Raw genomic sequence first — 15,544 nt, forward strand, 5'->3', positions numbered from 1 at the left:
ACGGACGTCCTCAAGGAACGCCCGCAGCTCCTCCCTCAGCGCATGGGGGGGCGGGGTAACGGACCGATGACCGTCCCCCAGCGGGGCCCCCGTCACAGCCCCGTGGCCCACCAAGGCGGGCAGGCAGGGGGCAGACCCTCGACGTGGCGTCCGATGGGCCGACGCCACGCGGCCCGCCCCGCTCCCCAGTTCAACAGGGGGCGGCGGAAGGAGAGCAGCAGCCCCTGATGGGTCAGAGCAGGGAAAAACAACTAAGGCCGCACCCTGGGGAGTATCCCGAGGGGCGGCAATGGCATCACGGGAGGTGGAGGGGACAAGAGTAGGGCAAGGGGTCGGTTGGCCCACACCCAAGAGGGACACCCCCTGGGAATCGGGTTCAGGCAGCGGGGCATCGGCCGTCGCCTCGATGGGCTCGGCGGCCGTCAGCGGGGTGCCACCCGCAGCCGGGATGATGGAGGATCCCAGGGGACCCTCAGAGGCAGGAGCAGAAACGGCAGTCAGGGGAGGGGAAACTGGGGACAGGGGGACCGAGGTGAGGGCACTCAGATCGAGGCCCGCTAGTAAAGGGTCGTCCTCCCCCTGCGTAACCGGGGTCAGACCCAGGGCCTCGATCTCCTCGTAGATGGAGGGGAGATCGCCGTCCGCCACCCCGGGGCCCTCCCCGCCAACACCCGAAGCGACGCCCACCTCAGTTCTCGCGGAGGCTGCGGATGGCAAGCGGGCAAGGGGGGCTCCCTCGAGGGCTTCCTCAGGAAGGGACCCTGGAGGAGGGGCAGCGTCACCGTCCGGTGCTGCCACGTCGCGCCCAGCCGGCACCACAAAACGGGTGTCGTCGGGGGGCAAGGCGGAAGGCTCATCATCAGAGACCCCCTTCCTGCTCTTCCGGGGGGCCTCCGAATCCGAAAGATGTAATGGGACCGGAGCCTTCCGCTTGCCCCGCTTCCCCTGCACTAAGGACCAGCCCTCCATGGCATCATCCAGGGGCTGGCTAACAGGGGTCAGGTCTGGGGGCAAGGGCAGCGGCTTAGGGACTCGGGGAGGCAACGGAGGGGCAACAGGAACGAGGGAGGAGTCTCCCTGGGGCGGGCCCTCTCCCACGCTCGGCGTTATCTCCGCCGCACCCTCCTCCACAGCGGTGGACTGAGAAGGAGGAGGGGCAGCTTCAGGTGCTGGGCAGCTAGGGACACTGGCGGTGACGGGGCCGGCACCATACCGGGGCTCGGGGGTCCCGGACGCTCCTCCATGCCGGGCCAAGGGGCAGTCCCTCCGGACGTGCCCCATCGCCCGGCAGAGGTAGCACCGGGCCTCCCCCGTTGAATAATGCACCCGGTAGCGGGCTCCCTGGTAGGGGACCACAAAGGACCCCTCGAGCGCCTCTCCGTCACGTGCCGCCGGCGGCAGTTGAAGCTGCACTTGCCGGCGGGCGAGGAGGCGTGACGGAGGGCGGGGTCCTTGCAGCCCAACGGGAGAGGGCTGATGACAGAAATAGGGTGCCCCAGGGCAGAAAGGGCGGGCAACAGGGCGGCATTGGGCAGGAAGGGAGGGACGGAGGTCAGGACCAAGCGAACCCCCAGGTCTTCCAAGGGCTCCAGGGGCACAAACACGCCCCCCACTGCCAGACCCGTCTCTACCGCTTCCTGGGCGGCGGCCTCCGACGCCAGGAAGAAGACCACCTTCCCGTACATTTTGGAGGCCGCCACGATGGCCGTGGGCCCCACTACCCTCGCCAACGCCCTCACATAGGTCTCGACGTGGGGCGAGGCGGGCACCAGGAGGCAACGGACGCCGTGCTTCCTAGTCAAGGTGGGAAAGGGGCCCCGGCCGCTAGAGATGGTAGTGGAAGCAGCAGGCGGAGGAGTAGCGGCAGGCAGGGGGGCCGCCGCCACCTGGGCATATGCCCTGGGGGCCGGGGGAGGGACACCTGCGGAGCTGGTAGAGGGAACAGCGGGGAGGGATGCCGCGGCCGGTAGCGGGACCACGGCAGCGGGGGTAGTCCCCGCCATGGAGGGCCTGGTCTTTATAGCTGGGCCCTTACCCTTTTTCCCACCCCGACCTTTCCGACCGGCTGGGGGGGCTCCCTCCGAATCGGAAGGGGCGAAGGACGTGGCAGCAGCGGACGTCTCCCCGATACTCGCTGTTGCCAGTGCCCCAGCGGGGGCAGTGGCAGGTAAACTGGCAGCAGCGGTCGAGGTAGAGGCTTGGGGATTGGACACGGGGGTTTCGGGAGGAGGGGCGGTGGGAGCATCGCGAGGGGTCTCCCCCGCCGCGTCCCCTGCCATAACGAGAGCGGGAAGGGGGACAAACAGCGAGGGGAGGGGAGGGAAAGGAGGCGACCACCCCTCCCCGCTAGGCTGCAGGCAGGGGAGGAGGGTGCCAAAAAGGGAAGGCTAAAGGGGCGTGGGGAGCAAGCAAGGACCCAGGGGCGGGAGGGTGGCAGGCCACCGACCCAGAGGGGAATTCCGGCTCCTCTAGTTGCACTAGGGGATCAGGGGGGCTAACAACATAGGGGGGGTGCAGTGAACACGGGCAAACTCAAAGGTGGGAAGGGCACAAGCGCATGGGAGGGGGCATGGGTGCACAGGGGAGGGGCCAATCAGGGCTGGGGGATCACAGGGCCGGGGGGAAAATCAAACTAGGAACAGGGCAGTGGGACCACAGGGCAAGCTGCAAGGCTGGGGCAGGACAGTCAGGGCCACAGAGGAAACGGGTGGGGCAGACAAATGTGGCAAAGGAGAGGGGGCCAGGCCAAGGGGGTGGGGGGGTGCGCCCACGGGCACTTGTGCAAAAAGTCAATGCAGCTGGCTGCTGCTGCAGGCCCAAATGGTGGAGGTGGGCGTGGCAAGCCAGGTGAGCAGCTCAGTCCCAGAGGCAGGAGGCTGAAGCAGAAGGAAAAACAGCCAGCGGGGGTGGTGGAGGGGGCAACGATGGTGGTGGGGGCGAAGGGGGACACGGCTGGACCAGGGGCAGGCTCCACGCCACACCCCCGGTGTCCCAACAGACACAGTCCAAACCCCCACCACAAGAGCACAGTTCAAAAAATACTCAGTCCTTTAGTGCCCCCTCCACGGTGGTCTTCAGAGTCACCATGAGGTCCTCCAGCAGCAGACGGTCCTCTCCTTCTCCTCCTCCTCGGGGCTCCAGCAGCTCCCCAGCAGCAAACACAGGAGCTCCAGGCGGTGGTCTGGTGGCCAGGCAGGAGGGACCCCGCTCAGAAGATGGTGGTGGTGGCTTCCTCAGCAACAAGGGCTGGAGCTGGGGTCCCTCACTCCCCTCCTCTGGGGAGCAGGCCAGCAGCCCCCCCCAAGGGGCTGTGGGTGGAGCAACAGCAGCAACTGGGTGGTGGGGGGGAATCTACTAGCCAGCCAGCAAGCAGACAGCAGAGAAAGGGGGTGGGTGGTGGTGTCTAGCCCAGCCAGGGGAGCAGCTGGAGCCAGAGCAGCAGCAGCAGCGAGGGCCCAGCAGGAACAGCAGCAGTAGCAGCCCTCTCCCTCCTACCCTCTACAGCAGAGGAGTCAAAGGGAGATCTTCTGGCCACTGGAGACAGAGGTTTCTGTTCCCTGAGTGACCAGAGCAGGGGCTGCACTAGAGTAATCAGGAACCTGCTAGAACCAATTCAGGCCGACAGGCTGATTAGATCACCTGCAGCCAATCAAGGCAGGCTAATCAGGGCACCTGGGTTTAAAAAGGAGCTCACTCCAGTCAGGGATGGGGGAACCAGAGGAGAGGAAGTGTGTGTGAGGAGCTGGGAGCAAGAGGCGCAAGGAGCTGAGTGACAGCATGTGCTGCTGCTGCTGCTGCTGGAGGACTGAGGAGTACAAGTGTTATCAGACACCAGGAGGAAGGTCCTGTGGTGAGGATAAAGAAGGTGTTGGGAGGAGGCCATGGGGAAGTAGCCTGGGGAGTTGTAGCTGTCATGCAGCTGTACCAGGAGGCACTATAGACAGCTGCAGTCCACAGGGCCCTGGGCTGGAACCCGGAGTAGAGGGCGGGCCTGGGTTCCCCCCAAACCTCCCAACTCCTGATCAGACACAGGAGGAGATGACCCAGACTGTAGGGAAGATCACTGAGGTGAGCAAATCTGCCAATAAGCGCAGGAGCCACCAAGGTAGAGGAGGAACTTTGTCACATATTATACGCGCAAATGGGGACACGTTAAGAATTGCCACTGCAGAAAGACAGAACAGCTTACCATTGGTATAACAGCTCTTCTGGATGGTCTCCCACAACTACTGGCACACTAATGTTACTACTTCTAATTGTTTTTGGTTTTAAATTGTATGTGTTTAATTGCAATGTTTGGAATGTGCTGTTGGATAAAACAAATGTTTACAAAGCTAGAGCCAAAGGCCCAAATCATCTCCCGGTATTTTCTATTACGCGGACTAAATAAGAAGTGACACTGGCAATTAATAATCTTAGTGTCCAAAGGGGGATATGTAGGAGCAGGATTTTATAATGTCCCGTAAGAATGAATGTATGATTTGATTTCATCCTGCTAGCCACCCTTTTTGAATAGCAGAACAAAATGACCCTCTGGGACTATAAGATTCTGGTTTCCCATATGCAAATTGGGCCCTCTCTAAGTCTTTGTTTTAAGATTTAGTTAGTAAGAGACAGGATTCTCTATTGTGTCTATGTTAAGTAAATTAGAGAAACATTGAAGGCCTGGGTCTCCATGTAAATTGTCTTGGTTATTGATTGTAAAACTTAGCAAGGTTTAATTTGCAATGCCTTTTTGCTCGATATAAAATACTGCTGTTTGTACTCTCAATCTGTTTGTGTGGATGCGGAACGTCTGCATCAGGAAAAGATAAGGTGTGAAGGCCATTGTTATAGCCAGAGTCAAGGAAGAAGGAGTAAAGAGACTTAAAGAACATCAAAGAATCATCAGGTGCTGCTTACTAGCCAGACGGCTGTTAAACTATCTGGCATCGCAGAGTGGATACATGCTTCGCAGTGTAAGAATGCACCACCCCCAGCGAACCAATCACCACCTCAGGACCACACAGAGTCAATTTTGACTCCAGAAGACGACGTAGAGGAACAGCTTGCAATACCTTACTATCTACGCTCTCATAAGGGTTGCCAGAAGCAGACGACGACCCTAAAGCAAGGCCCAAGAAGAAGCAGTAGCGAGCCTCGCGCCTGCGCCTGGTGGACGTAAACCCGTGACTGCGATTTCCTCAGTTGAAGTTGTCAGAACCAGAAGGGCCCTGCCTCCAATATGCACCTCTGGTGGCGCCTGTTCCTCGGCTGCTGGTGTCTTAAGGTCTGGGGAGCCCACAATGACAATTCTTTTATCCAGCAGCAAGTGTGGATAGCTCAGACCCTTAATATTTCTAAATGCGGGGTCTGCAGCCACATCCCAGCCCACTCTCAAACTGGGGTTCCTGTCCCGGCTATCCCACTCAATTCCCCAGACCTCACTGGAGGACCTCGTCCGTTTAACACAATATGGAACAGCAATAACACTTGGGGGAGTAATACACCAGGCAAAAAGGCTTCTGAGGTTACAAGCAGTAGTTAAAATAATGGCAAATAAAACTGGAAAAAGTTTAAGAGTCCTGGCCAAAGAAACAGGGGCGATCCGACAGGTGGCCCTCCAAAACAGTCAGGCATTGGACATAGTGCTGACGGCCAAAGGAGGGACCTGTGCTCTCATTGGAAAAGAATGTGGTGTGTATATACCTGACAACACCAACGAGGTAATAGATCGTGCTAGCCACTTAGAACAAATCAGACATCTTCCCCATGAAGAGCCGAGTTCTTTATGGAAGTGGCTAAGTAACCTGTTCAATTTCTCTGGCATAGGAAACTGGTTGCTTCAGGGAACCCTGACTATCCCATTTGGAATCCTAATAATTTTTGTATGTTTTCAGTTAGTCTCCTGTTGTATCCAAAATTGTGTAAGGCCCGCCACCCAGGTGACTGCCCCAGAACAGAGTGCTAATATCATGATTTTAAATATCGCTGATAAACAAAGAGATAAAGAACAGTTAATATGTGGAACCCAGTAAATTGTTGGTCATGGCGTAGCGTGACCAAAAGGAGGGATTGTGAAAGTAGAATGAATGTAGTTTGGTTTATAGGTTTTAAGGGGAATAAAGGGACACAGAACCGGCACGGGACCCCGCTCCCTTCGAAACTCCCTGTTAGCAGCCCCTGGTCGCAAAGCTCCCTGGTCACTTGTGCGCTGCTTTAGAAAGCCCTGGCCTGTGTGAATGCCCCACCCACTGATTAAGACTCAGCCAATTACCAGAGGCTTCTAGCCTTCAGTCCTTCCTTTGTAGCTCACTGTCTCCAACTGCCAGCCACAGCACATGGTCCTTCAAACAACCAACCAACCAACCAGACTGACAAACACAAGCTCAGCACACAGGAAGTAACCCCCAAACACACACTACAGACAGTCAGTCACTTACCCCAAGGGTGCCGTATTTGCTCCTCCTTCACCTGGAGAACTCCCTTGCGAAACTCCCTGTTAGCAGCCTCTGGCCACAAAGCTTTAAAATTTAATGATTTTAAATATCGCTGATAAACAAAGAGATAAAGAACGGTTAATATGTGGAACCCAGTAAATTGTTGGTCATGGCGTAGTGTGACCAAAAGGAGGGATTGTGAAAGTAGAATGAATTATATTGTAAAAATAAAAAGGGTTAAAGAAATGCTGTGTGTACCTTTAAGCAAAAGAGCTGAAATGTTAAAATACAGGTGTCAGAAAGAGGAACATTAAGGCATAAACGATGAGCTAATGGTGAAACATTAGCCGGAGATTGGTAAAAGTTGGCAAGGAAATTAACTACGTATGTCTAGCCTCCGGTGAACTTGTCAGTTCTGCTTTCTTTGTTATCTTGTCAAGTTTGCTCCCTTTTGATCTGTATAAATTGAGATAGTTTGTCTCTTGCATGGTGCTCACATTATCTGGGTGTTATTAGCAGAGCGCTGTGCTAATAAAACAGAGTGGTCTGACAAACTGTGAGTCCAGAGTCTGACTTTGACATTTTATTTAATTAATAAACATATTGAAAATGCTGTTTCTGTGCATTTGAATTTCCATCCAAACAGAGCTTGGACAAATCAGAAGTAAAAAACCATCATCATCATCTAGGAAATAAATGAATCATTTGCCATTTTCCAACATAATCAAAATGTACAAATTAGACAGAAGAAATGTAAATTACTCCATAGAACTACTGAAATCAATGTGCACAGCTATAGTTTGCCATCATGGTTAGCAACAGAAAAAGCACCAGATTTAGCGTAAAGACTCTACTGAGTTGCAAATTTACCGTTTTCATGATTATCAACTAATGAGAATCAACCAATCATTAGGAAAATAACTAAAAAGTACAACATTAAAACCTCCTCACCCCCCTGTTGTAACCACTAGACACCACTTCCCATCCCGAGCCGGGGAGAGAAACCAGGAGCCCTGACTCCCAGCCCCCCTTATCTACCCATTAGATCCCACTCCCCTCCCTGAACCAGGAAGGGAAACCAGGAGTCCTGAATTCCAGGGCAGGTAGATCAGGGTGGGGAGCAGAGCTGGGGTCTCATCTGCTCTGTCTCAGGGCTGGTCCTTATCCTGCAGAGACACGAAGCAGATTTGTCCATGAGTCGACCCGGATCCCCATGTATCAGCCCTGCCCCTCAGCCCTACAGGGCAGCTGGGATGGGGGTACAAGGGGGGGCCCAGGAAAGAGTCCCTGCCCCCCACGCTCTGCCAGGGGGAGCCCGCCCCCCTCCAGCTGATGAGCCTAGATACCCTAGAAACAGGTTCCCGCCCCCTGCAGCACAGCGCCCCCTAGTGCTGCCCAGGGGCTTTGGGGCCAGCTCTCACTGCCAGGGGAGACGCCCCCTGCTGGGCCCCTGCCCCACCCCCTGGGTTTCCTTCCCCGTCTCCCATCCAAGCTGTGACCCCTTCCCAGCCCGGCTTAGCAGCAGGTTTAACCCTCCCCTCGCTGGGCGGGTGTCATGAATAGTTAGTAAAGGGTTAAAGTATAATACCTGGTGGGCACCTGACCTGAGGACCAATCAGGGAAGAGAATTTGAAACTCCTAGGAGGGAACTTTTCCCTCTGTTTGGGGGGGTCTTTGTCTTTAGCCGTCTGGAGTTACAAGAGTCCAGATGTTTTAATCAAGTCTACAAGTTTCCACCTTTCTGAACTAAGTTCTTCTAGTCAAGATAGTGAGTATTAGAAAGATACGTTGTGTCCTCACCTAATAATCCTATGCTTGCAATTCTGTGTGTTTGTTATTGATTATTCTTATTCTGCTGTGTTGTTGTACTGAGAAAGAGAGAGGATTCTCTCCAGAACTTAGAGTTATACCCTATGAGTGTCCAGCTTGGGCTCATAGAGATTCTGTATTTTCTTGTTTTTCTTTTAATAAATTCTTTCTATAAAGACTTGATTAAATCCCTTCCACTGTGGATAGGGGAGGGGCAGACACTCTCTCGGTGGTGAGACAGGCTTATCTCCGGGCAGAGAAGGGAGGGGGGAGAGGGTTCCTCCTGGGTTTGATTCAAACAGTTGAATCAGGTATCTCTTTCCAGTGGCTAGGAGAGAGAGAGGGGGGGAGGTTTCCCTCCGATGAGTGGATCTGTATTTCCCCAGGGAACGTCTCTGGACAGGGAGTGGGAGGAATATAGGGTGTCTCGGCCCACGTAATCGACCGAGTGGTGGCAGCCTGAAGGAGACCTACCCTAAGGATTTTGGGGTGGGGGAAGACATGCTGGTCCTCACTTTGAAACCCCCCAGCTTCAAGTGAGGGTAGACCCATGACATGGTGGCAGCGGAGTTCGAACCCATTGTTCGAAGGAGTTTTTTCAGCTGGGCTACGCTGAAGGGAGCTCTTTTCTTTCTTGTTGCTTGGACAGGCAGCTTGAGGAAAAGGTGGTTTTGAAGCAGGTTCAGGGTTAGAAGATTTTCAGTTTCTTCCAGGGCTTTCTGTTACAAAGCCCCTGTGGAGTGCTGTTTTCGTCCATTGTGAGAGGAGATATCACTCAGGATTCCTGAGGTGGGGGGAAGTGCTCAACAAAGTACATTCCCATCCAACAGGAAAAACAGGTTTGGGGAGAGATAAACCCTCCAGCCAGGTTTTTTCTCCTGTGTTGAGAACACAGATCTCTGAGGAAATAGACCAGATTTTTCTCAGGGTATTGTTAGCAGCAGCCTTTCAGCTGGGCTGCTGAGTACAGCTACTCAGAGCAGAGTGGGACAGAGAATTTTTTTTTTACTCTTTCCCTCTTTCTCAGTACAAACCAGTAACATTACACAAACCACAATTTGCTATACAAAGGATTGATTTCTCTTTCTTTACTCAAGTTATCATAGGCAGGGGTAGGGACTGTCAAGCAACACAAACAGTTCACTGACTGCAGAGGGGTGTGGCCAGCACCTGAAGGCACAGACATGACTGACTCAAAGACCGAACTGGAAATTGCTCAAGTAAATTTAAAAATCCTACAGGCACAAAAAGAGAAGGAGGAAGCTGCCCATCAGAGAGAGATGGAAAAACTAGAAGCTAACCAGAAAGCCAAAGAGGCAGAACACAGGCGGGCAATGGCAGCCAAAGAGGCTGACCGGGCAACCAAAGAGTTAGAGCTACGAATCCAGACACAGGCTTTGGAATTAGAAAAAGCTAAACAGCAAACTCCACCCAATCCAATCCCTCTTCAACCTACTGATCAACCTTCTCGGAGAAAATTTCCCGCCTACAGGGCAGGGGATGATGTTGAGGCCTTTTTAGAAAACTTTGAGAGGGCCTGTATTGGATACCATCTTCCTAAAGATCAATACATGCTGGAGCTGAGGTCACAGCTCAGCGGACAATTATCCCTGGTGGCAGCTGAAATGCCTCTGGGCCAAATGAACGACTTTCAACTATTCCTAACCAAGGCCAGACTCAGAATGGGCATCACCCTGATCACGCCCGTCAGCGTTTCAGAAACCAGAAATGGACACGGAGGAGTCATTTCCAAAACACGCCTCCTACATTGAAAAGCATTTTTCTTCCTGGTTAGCAGGAGCCAATGTTCAAACCATGGACGAGCTAACCCTCCTGATGATGATGGAGCAGTTCTTGGATGGTGTTCGGAGAACATTAGGCGCTACATACAAGATGGTAAACCAAAATCTCTCACTGAGGCAGGGGATTGGAGCCAGATGGATGGCATCGGTAGACAACACAGCTACGGCCAAAGGGAGCGGATCACACAAGGTAGCCACGAGACTAAACCTTACCATCGAGGGCCAATCAAGCCCACACCTACAACCCAAGCACAGTCACACCTACTTCTTCTTCTACCTCACCAGTTTCCAGTAAACCAACACAACCCCGTGACCCATCAAGTGGGCGATGTTTTGGATGCAATGAACTGGGGCATATCAAAGCCAAATGCCGAAGAACCTGAACCGGGTCCAACTCCTTGCACCTGCACACCAAGGAAACCGGAATTAGATATATCTCAAATACCCGTATGCTTTAGGAAACTTTGAGAGTGGACGGAAAGGAAGTTATCGCATGGAGAGACACTGCAGCACATATGTCAGCTATCCACGAACCTTCGTGGACCCCAAATTCATCAACCCGAAAAGCACAGTGACTGTTCGACCCTTCATGTCAAAACCTGTGACATTACCTTCCGCGCAGTTACCTGTCAGTACAAGGGCTGGTCAGGGACGTGGACTTTTGCTGTCTATGACAATTATTCTGTCCCCATGATTCTGGGCAACCACTTAGCCCATCACGTTGAGCCGCCAGAAACAGAGGGAGTGGTTACACGCAGCCAAGCCAGACGAGCTGCTGCAGCCATCCCTGTCCCTGAGCCATCCACCAAGACCCCGTCTGTGTTAACAGGGACCCAGACAGAGGTGGTGGAACCGGATCCCATGACAACACCTACAGCAGCCATACTACATCCAGTCCCAGAACCGAACTGGAAGAGCAACCAGCGGCAGTACCAGCGCCAGCACCGGCGCCAGCGCTTACAACTCCACCGCCGGAGGGCGACAAGCGGGCCAAAACTGGCAGAAGCAGCAGACAACCCTACCCAAGAGGCTCAGCCGGGCCTGAAATGACACTTTGTGCACCAGCGGCGCGGTTCACAGTCAACGGAAACAACCTCATCACCTACATCGCTTCCACAGGAACTGGTGTCTCCGCCTCAAGGGAACAGTTCCAAGCAGAGCAGGAAGCCGATGACAGCCTCAAGAAAGCATGGGCGGCGCACGCAGCAACCCACCGCCTCTCAGCTCCACTAACCGATCCCGGTTTGTGGTGGACCAAGGACTTTTATACAAGGAAAGTCTTTATGGTGGACACCAGGAGGGCTGGCATCCTCAAAAACGGTTGCTAGTTCCGACGAAGTACCGGGAAAAGCTCTTAAGCTTAGCCCATGATCATCCCAGTGGCCATGCTGGGGTGAACCGAAGCAAAGACAGGTTGGGAAGGTCCTTCGACTGGGAGGGGATGGGCAAGGACATTGCCAAGTATGTCCGGTCTTGTGAGGTATGCCAAAAGGTAGGGAAACCTCAAGACCAGGTCAAGGCCCCTCTCCAGCCACTTCCCATAATTGAGGTCCCATTTCAGCGAGTAGCTGTGGATATTATGGGTCCTTTCCCAAAAAAGACCCCCAGAGGAAAGCAGTACATACTGACTTTTGTGGACTTTGCTACCAGATGGCCGGAAGCAGTAGCTCTAGGCAACACCAGGGCTCAAACTGTGTGCCAGGCCTTAACTGACATTTTTACCAGAGTGGGTTGGCCCTCTGAAATTCTTACAGATTCGGGAACAAATTTCCTATCAGGGACCATGAAAGACCTGTGGGAAACTCATGGGGTGCATCACTTGGTTGCCACCCCGTACCATCACCAAACTAATGGCCTAGTGGAAAGGTTCAATGGAACTTTGGGGCCATGATCCATAAATCGTCAATGAACACTCCAATAATTGGGATCTAGTGTTACAACAGTTGCTGTTTGCCTACAGGGCTGTTCCACATCCCAGTTTAGGATTCTCACCATTCGAGCTGGTGTATGGCCATGAGGTTAAGGGGCCATTACAGCTGGTAAAGCAGCAATGGGAGGGTTTACACCTTCCCAGGGACTAACATTCTGGACTTTGTAAACAACCTTCAAAACACCCTCCGAGACTCTTGGGCCCTTGCTCGAGAGAGCTTAAAGGATGCTCAAGCGGAGCAAAGGTCTGGTATGATAGACACACCAGAGGCGTTCCTTCAAGGTAGGAGACCAGGTCATGGTCTTGAAGGCGCAACAGGCCCATAAGATGGAAGCATCCTGGGAAGGACCATACGTGGTCCAGGAGCGCCTGGGAGCTGTTAACTACCTCATAACATTCCCTGATTCCTCTTTAAAGCCTAAAGTGTTTCATGTTAACTCTCTAAAGCCCTTTTATCCCAGAGAATTACAGGTCTGTCACTTTACAGTTCAGGAAGGAGATGACACCGAGTGGCCTGAAGGTGTCTACTACGAAGGTAAAAGAAATGGTGGTGTGGAAGAGGTGACCCTCTCCTCAACCCTGCAACGTCTGCAGCGGCAACAGATCAAGGAGCTGTGCACTCTCTTCGCGCCCTTGTTCTCAGCCAACCCAGGACGGACTGAGCAAACCTGCCACTCCATTGACACAGGTAATGCTCACCCGATTAGGACCCCACCCTACCGGGTGTCACCTCATGCCAAAGTTGCTATTAAACAGGAGATTGACAACATGTTGGAGATGGGTATCATCCGCCCTTCTACCAGTGCATGGGCATCTCCAGTGGTTCTGGTTCCCAAACCAGATGGGGAAATACGCTTTTGCGTGGACTACCGTAAGCTAAATGCTGTAACTCGTCCAGACAACTATCCAATGCCACGCACTGATGAGCTATTGGAAAAGTTGGGACGTGCCCAGTTCATCTCTACCATTGACTTAACCAAGGGGTACTGGCAAGTACCACTAGATGAACCCGCCAGGGAAAAATCTGCCTTCATCACCCATGCAGGGGTGTATGAGTTTAATGTGCTTCCATTCGGATTACGGAATGCACCTGCCACCTTCCAAAGGCTGGTGGATGGTCTACTAGCGGGATTGGGAGACTGTGCAGTTGCATACCTCGATGATGTGGCCATTTTTTCTGATTCATGGCCCGAACACCTAGAACATTTGAAAATGGTTTTTGAGCGCATCAAGCAGGCAGGACTTACTGTCAAGGCCAAAAAGTGTCAAATAGGCCAAAACAGAGTGACTTACCTAGGACACCAGGTGGGTCAAGGAACCATCAACCCCCTACAGGCCAAGGTTGAGGCTATCCAACAGTGGCCTGTCCCAAGGTCAAAGAAGCAGGTCCAATCCTTCTTAGGTTTGGCCGGATATTACAGGCGATTTGTACCACACTACAGCCAAATCGCTGCCCCACTAACTGATCTGACCAGGAAAACCCAGCCAAATGCAGTTAAGTGGACTGATGAGTGTCAGAAAGCCTTTACCCAGCTTAAGGCGATACTCATGTCGGACCCTGTCTTAAGGGCCCCAGACTTTGACAAACCCTTCCTAGTTACCACCGATGCATCTGAACGTGGGGTAGGAGCGGTACTCATGCAGGAAGGACCGGATCACAACTTCCATCCTGTCGTATTTCTCAGCAAGAAACTGTCTGAGAGGGAAAGCCACTGGTCCATCAGTGAGAAAGAATGTTACGCCATTGTATATGCCCTGGAAAAGCTACGCCCATACGTTTGGGGCCGGCAGTTCCAGCTACAAACTGACCATGCTGCGCTAAAGTGGCTTCACACCAACAAGGGAAACAACAAGAAACTTCTCCGCTGGAGCTTAGCTCTCAAGACTTTGACTTTGACATTCAACACATTTCAGGAGCTTCCAACAAAGTTGCTGATGCACTCTCTCGTGAAAGTTTCCCAGAATCAAGTGGCTAAAAACTTTTCTTAAAATGTTTTCATGCTTAGTAGTCGATGTAATAGTGCATGTGTTTTATTACTCTGGTTGTTTTACAGTTCTAGGAGGAAATCGCCGCCAGTGGATCCCACTGTGACGATTTGGGGCGTGTCATGAATAGTTAGTAAAGGGTTAAAGTATAATACCTGGTGGGCACCTGACCTGAGGACCAATCAGGGAAGAGAATTTGAAACTCCTAGGAGGAACTTTTCCCTCTGTTTGGGGGGGTCTTTGTCTTTAGCCGTCTGGAGTTACAAGAGTCCAGATGTTTTAATCAAGTCTACAAGTTTCCACCTTTCTGAACTAAGTTCTTCTAGTCAAGATAGTGAGTATTAGAAAGATACGTTGTGTCCTCACCTAATAATCCTATGCTTGCAATTCTGTGTGTTTGTTATTGATTATTCTTATTCTGCTGTGTTGTTGTACTGAGAAAGAGAGAGGATTCTCTCCAGAACTTAGCAAGGTTATACCCTATGAGTGTCCAGCTTGGGCTCATAGAGATTCTGTATTTTCTTGTTTTTCTTTTAATAAATTCTTTCTATAAAGACTTGATTAAATCCCTTCCACTGTGGATAGGGGGAGGGGCGAAGACACTCTCTCGGTGGTGAGACAGGCTTATCTCCGGGCAGAGAAGGGAGGGGGGAGAGGGTTCCTCCTGGGTTTGATTCAAACAGTTGAATCAGGTATCTCTTTCCAGTGGCTAGGAGAGAGAGAGGGGGGGAGGTTTCCCTCCGATGAGTGGATCTGTATTTCCCCAGGGAACGTCTCTGGAAAGGGGAGTGGGAGGGGGAATATAGGGGTGTCTCGGCCCACGTAATCGACCGAGTGGTGGCAGCCTGAAGGAGACCTACCCTAAGGATTTTGGGGTGGGGGAAGACATGCTGGTCCTCACTTTGAAACCCCCCAGCTTCAAGTGAGGGTAGACCCATGACAGCGGGACACTCACTTCCTCGGGATTTCCTGTAGCAGAGGAAGGCCAGGAGGAGAAGGAGGAGGCCAAACGGGGCTGTATCAAGCCAGGGGGCGCTAATACTGACAGCCCAGACTCGCTCTGAGACCCCTGCGAGGGTCTGGCTGGGGGTGGCTGGGAACGGGGATGCCGAGCCGGGCCCCTCACCTCTCACCACCAGCTCCACGGAGTCGCTCCACTCGGTGAATGGCTCCGATCCGTGGTGATGGGAGCAGCTGTAGTTCCCGCCCTGCTCCCGCTGCACGTTGTTGATGGGAAACACAAACGCCAACCTCTCCGTATCCACGTGTGCAACATGGCGTCTCCCTTTATTCAGCTCGAACCTCACACCCGGGCGCAGCCCCTGACACCGGACGGACACAGATCCCCCCAGGGAGACGTTCCCGCTGGGGCTGATGGAGGGCTTGGGCAGAGTGGGCTCTGGGAGCAGAAGGAGACAGGCCGTGAGACGCAGACCCTGGGCGGGGAGGGGCCGACACGGTGACCCAGCCACCGGCCCCCACCCAGCACAGCTCCCCATTGAGTGCTGGGCCTCCAGGGGAGTGGGGAGGGCCGGCTGGGCAGCCTCTAGGCCCCAAAAGTTCTGTGTGTCCCCCGAGATGGGGCCCTGGAGCCAGGG

At 53.3% G+C, this 15,544-nt stretch overlaps 1 protein-coding gene across 3 annotated transcripts in view; it reads right to left on the minus strand.

Annotated features, from left to right (window-relative positions):
- Positions 1-6,987: 6,987 nt before the first annotated feature.
- Positions 6,988-15,544, minus strand: part of LOC120393549 (immunoglobulin superfamily member 1-like) — a 35,979-nt gene continuing 27,422 nt past the window's right edge. For 2 of the 3 annotated variants that reach the window (XM_039518170.1, XM_039518172.1), the window contains 2 exons: positions 15,073-15,345; positions 6,988-7,585 (listed from right to left, as the gene is read on the minus strand). In XM_039518170.1, coding sequence (XP_039374104.1) covers positions 7,581-7,585; positions 15,073-15,345 — 278 coding nt within the window. In that variant the 3' untranslated portion in view covers positions 6,988-7,580. Of the gene's footprint in view, positions 7,591-15,072; positions 15,346-15,544 lie in introns of all 3 variants that reach the window. The other variant, XM_039518171.1, reaches the window with a different exon arrangement.

The sequence above is a fragment of the Mauremys reevesii genome, unplaced genomic scaffold (genome assembly GCF_016161935.1).
Source record: "Mauremys reevesii isolate NIE-2019 unplaced genomic scaffold, ASM1616193v1 Contig23, whole genome shotgun sequence".
NCBI classification, from domain to species: domain Eukaryota; kingdom Metazoa; phylum Chordata; order Testudines; family Geoemydidae; genus Mauremys; species Mauremys reevesii.